The sequence below is a fragment of the Pinus tabuliformis genome, chromosome 5_1 (assembly GCF_031772625.1).
Source record: "Pinus tabuliformis cultivar Carrire ecotype Pingquan chromosome 5_1, CPIR1, whole genome shotgun sequence".
Taxonomy (NCBI): domain Eukaryota; kingdom Viridiplantae; phylum Streptophyta; class Pinopsida; order Pinales; family Pinaceae; genus Pinus; species Pinus tabuliformis.
In genome coordinates, this window is record NC_142305.1 from 828,820,568 (window position 1) to 828,824,426 (window position 3,859).

The 3,859-nt window shown below is 44.2% G+C and overlaps 1 protein-coding gene across 1 annotated transcript; it reads right to left on the minus strand.

Annotated features, from left to right (window-relative positions):
- Positions 1-203: 203 nt before the first annotated feature.
- Positions 204-3,389, minus strand: LOC149167466 (uncharacterized). Its single transcript, XM_089430494.1, has one exon. The coding sequence runs from the start codon at positions 3,387-3,389 to the stop codon at positions 204-206; it is 3,186 nt and encodes a 1,061-aa protein (XP_089286620.1).
- Positions 3,390-3,859: the final 470 nt, after the last annotated feature.

Below are 3,859 nucleotides of genomic sequence, written 5' to 3' on the forward strand. Positions count from 1 at the left end.
AACCATCCCAGGTGTCTCAATTTTGATGCTGCTGATGCTGTGTGCTCTGTGGCGCGATCTATTATGATCATTCGTCTGGCTGGCCTGCCGCCGCCAGGAATTCCACCGCCAAAAATGTCCTATCATCCCATTCCCGTGGTTATGATTGCTGCCATAACCGGTAACTTCAAACTTCCGGTTACGTAACCCAAAACCGTCACCGGCTAGGTTTGATCGGCTTGGATTAAATCCTTCTCTGCCAGCTGTGCACATGTCACTTTGAGGATTGGGCAGTCCACCTCCTGCCAACAGCTGTCCAAAATTTTGTCCTGGTTGTCTACACCATGGTTTGCCAAATAGTCTGCCAACCCGTTCGCTTTCCTTCTGACTGTTTGGAACACCAAGCCTCTCATTTCTGCAATCAGCTCCGCTATATTCTCAGTAGCCTTAGCCAGCCTCCAATGTTTGGTGGCTTTACTGGCTCTGGTTCCTGCTTGTATTCGTTTGGCCGCCGTGATAGCCAAGGAGGAATCCCCTTCAACGATTACATTTCCTTGTCGAATTGTCCTTAGAATTTTCAAACCTTGTTCGAGCGCAGCAAACTCTGCTTCATTGTTTGTGCTTTCACCAAGCGCCCTACAGTAGATATGAACAATTTCACCAGCCTGATTGCGAATTACGCCTCCGATACCTGCTGTGCCTGGGTTGCCCCTCGATGCCCCGTCAAAATTCAATTTTAGGCCTCCCTCCGGCGGGCATTGCCATCTGAGGATTTGCGATGAAGGTTGTGACCTGTTTCCCCCAGTCGGTGGATTGCTGGATGCCTCCAAGTGAAAGCTCTTCAGGATGCGTAAGTCCTGAGCCGACGGTTTTTCATTCGGTACTTCTTTGCATTTTGTTTGTATGAGCTGTTTGATGTTAATTGTGATTGAGTCTTTGGCAAACTCTATGTTTCTGATTTCCTCCTGAAATATCCTTCGATTGCGCTCTTTCCATATTGTCCATAAGATAAAACCTGGGACACATTTCCATATGCTTTCAACTCTTCGAATGCGAGAGAAGTTTTTCCTCCAGTTGATGATAGTTCCCTGAATGGAGTCTCTGTCCCGATCAGAAGCGCCTAGTACTCCTTCCATCCAGTGCCAAAGCTGGTTAGCCCACTCACAAGAATTAAAAAGGTGATTCATTGTTTCCGCTGCATCCATGCACATAGGGCACCTTGAAGGTCCCCTGAACCCTTTTTTTAGTAGGTTTTCCCATGTCAGAGTTTTCTTTTGCATAAGAAGCCATAAGAAGGTTCTGATCTTCGGCCATTGAAGGCTGTCCCATACTTTGTCGGACCAGGGCACTATTTCAGGCTGCTCTTCCCTCTCTATTATACTCCTGGCTTCTTTCAGGGAGAAATCTCCGTTGCCTTTCGGACCCCATCTAAGCTTATCATTCTCTTCGGCAATTCGAATTTTCCTTTTGAGGATTTGCTGATTTAAAGCTTGAATGATTTCCTGAATGTTTTCGTTATTGCTTGAGTTGAAAACTGTCCATTCCCTCCAATCCGGGTCTTCACTGATTGGGTTCCAGTATTGATTGACTCTGAATTTGCCCTCATTTTGATTATTTTGCTTCAAGGGTAATAGTTGTGGGGTGTCCAGTTTGGGGGATTGCTGCCAGGCATCCTCCCAGAAAAGTGCTTGAGTTCCATTTCGTATCTCCCAGAAACTATGTTCCTGAACTATGCTTCTGTTGTTTTTGGCATGGTTCCATATTGGCGATCCGTTGGGAGCGTCCTGCATTCTTATAAGGTCTAGAATGGTACCATTCGGCATATACTTTTCCTTCCAATGATTGGCCCAAGGTAGGCTTGTGTCGGTGACCCATTTCCACCAGATTTTGGCCCCACAGATTCTATTTACCACTGAGGGATCAACCAAATTTAGTCCCCCCCTATCCTTAGGTTTACACAATTTCTGCCAAGCAACCAAAGACCATTTTTTCTTTTCACTGTTTCCACTCCATAAAAAGGATCGTTGGATGATTCTCATTTGATTTAAGATTCCTTTTGGAGCAGGAAGAATTGATAACAGATAATGAGGGATGGCCTGCAAGACAGCTTTGGTTAGTATAAGTCTACCTGCGAAATTTAGAGCCCTGTTTGTCCAATGTTTGCACTTCCTTTCCATACTGGCCAAAACTTTCTCCCAATGAACCTTTTGCCATGGTTTGAGAGTGAGAGGGGCACCAAGATATCTCGAAGGTAAGGATCCAATTTTAAACCCCAGAAGCCGAGACAGATGAGATTGGATAGCCTGATGAGTATTGAAGAAGAAAATTGTAGACTTGGAGAAATTGATCTCCATTCCCGATGCTCTGCTGAACAGATTGAGAATATCCCTGTAAGCTAAAGCTTCTTTTACTGTTGGAATACCATGTAACATGGTATCATCCACAAACTGTTGATGAGTTGTGGCTGGAATGGATCTGATAGGTTGCAGACCTCTAATTTGACCCTCTGCTTTTTTCTTGGCTATTAATCTACTTAGGCCTTCCATTAGAATGACAAACAAGAATGGGGACAGGGGATCACCCTGTCTGATGCCTCTTGAGGGGCTGAAGGGGGCAGATGGGGCGCCATTCACAAGGATAGAATATCTAGGAGATTTTATGAGGGCTAAAACCCATTTGATCCATTGCCTGCTGAATCCAAAAGCTTCTAAAACTGCTTCCAGGTAAATCCAGCTTACTTTGTCATAAGCTTTAGATAGATCTAATTGCATAAGCATTCCGGCTTCTTTCCGCGAATGAAGTGAATGAATCATCTCCTGTGCCAACAGAATATTGTCTAGAATTTGCCTTCCTTCAACGTAGCCAGATTGCTCCTGCGATATGATGCCAGGGAGGACCGACTTCAGCCTATTGGCTATGACCTTAGAAATGATCTTGTAGATGACATTACAAAGGGCTATGGGCCTGAATTTCTCTGGTTTGTTAGCTTCCTCCACTTTGGGTATAAGAGCAATGAAGGTTGAGTTTAGAGATTTTAGGATAGTTTTGGAGCGTCTTGAGTCTTCCACGATTTCCCATATATCTTGCTTTACAATGTGCCAGCAGGCTTTATAGAAGTTGATGGTAAATCCATCCGGTCCTGGAGCTTTGTCGTTGGGCATACTTCTTACTGCCTCCTCCACTTCTTCCATAGTAATTGCTCTTCTTAGGGCCCAGTTCTGATCCTCTGTGATGGATTTAGGTATGACATTAGTAATTTCTTTGATAGCTTCCTCTCTGTTGATCCCTGGTTCTTGCGCTATGAAGCTGAAGTGATCCGATAGGGAAGCAGATATCTCGTTATGATTTCTGAGGAGTTCTCCCTCACTGTTTTTTAATTCTAAGATTTTGTTGGCACTTCTGTAATCCATGGCTGATCTATGGAAGAACTTAGTATTTTGCTCCCCTTCCTTCAACCATAGAATTCTTGATTTCTGCCTCCATAAGGATTCTTCCTGCTTGCATCTGTTGTGCCATTGCTGAGTAAGCTCTTTTTCTTGCTCAAAGGTCTCCTCATTTCTGCAGCCTGCCGCACCATCCTTTTGAATTTGTTCCAGCTTATTTTCGATGGTGATTTTCTCCTGAAAGATATTTCCAAATACTGTTTTATTCCAATCTTTTAACCTTATTTTGATGTTTTTTAGTTTCTTTTGAAGATTGAACATTTTGGATCCTGTTTCATCTAAAGGTTCTGACCACCATTTTTCCACCATCGAGAGAAAGTTGGGGTGTTCTATCCAGAACTTTTCGAACCTAAAGGGTTTATTCCTGGGGGTGCCCTGAAGCTCGACAGTTAGTGAGATCGGCCAGTGGTCCGACCCTCCACTTGGGAGGATGTTCG

Excerpts from the sequence above, each read along its gene's own strand:
- LOC149167466 (XM_089430494.1), bottom strand. The coding sequence starts at position 3,389 with ATGGATTACAGAAGTGCCAACAAAATCTTAGAATTAAAAAACAGTGAG.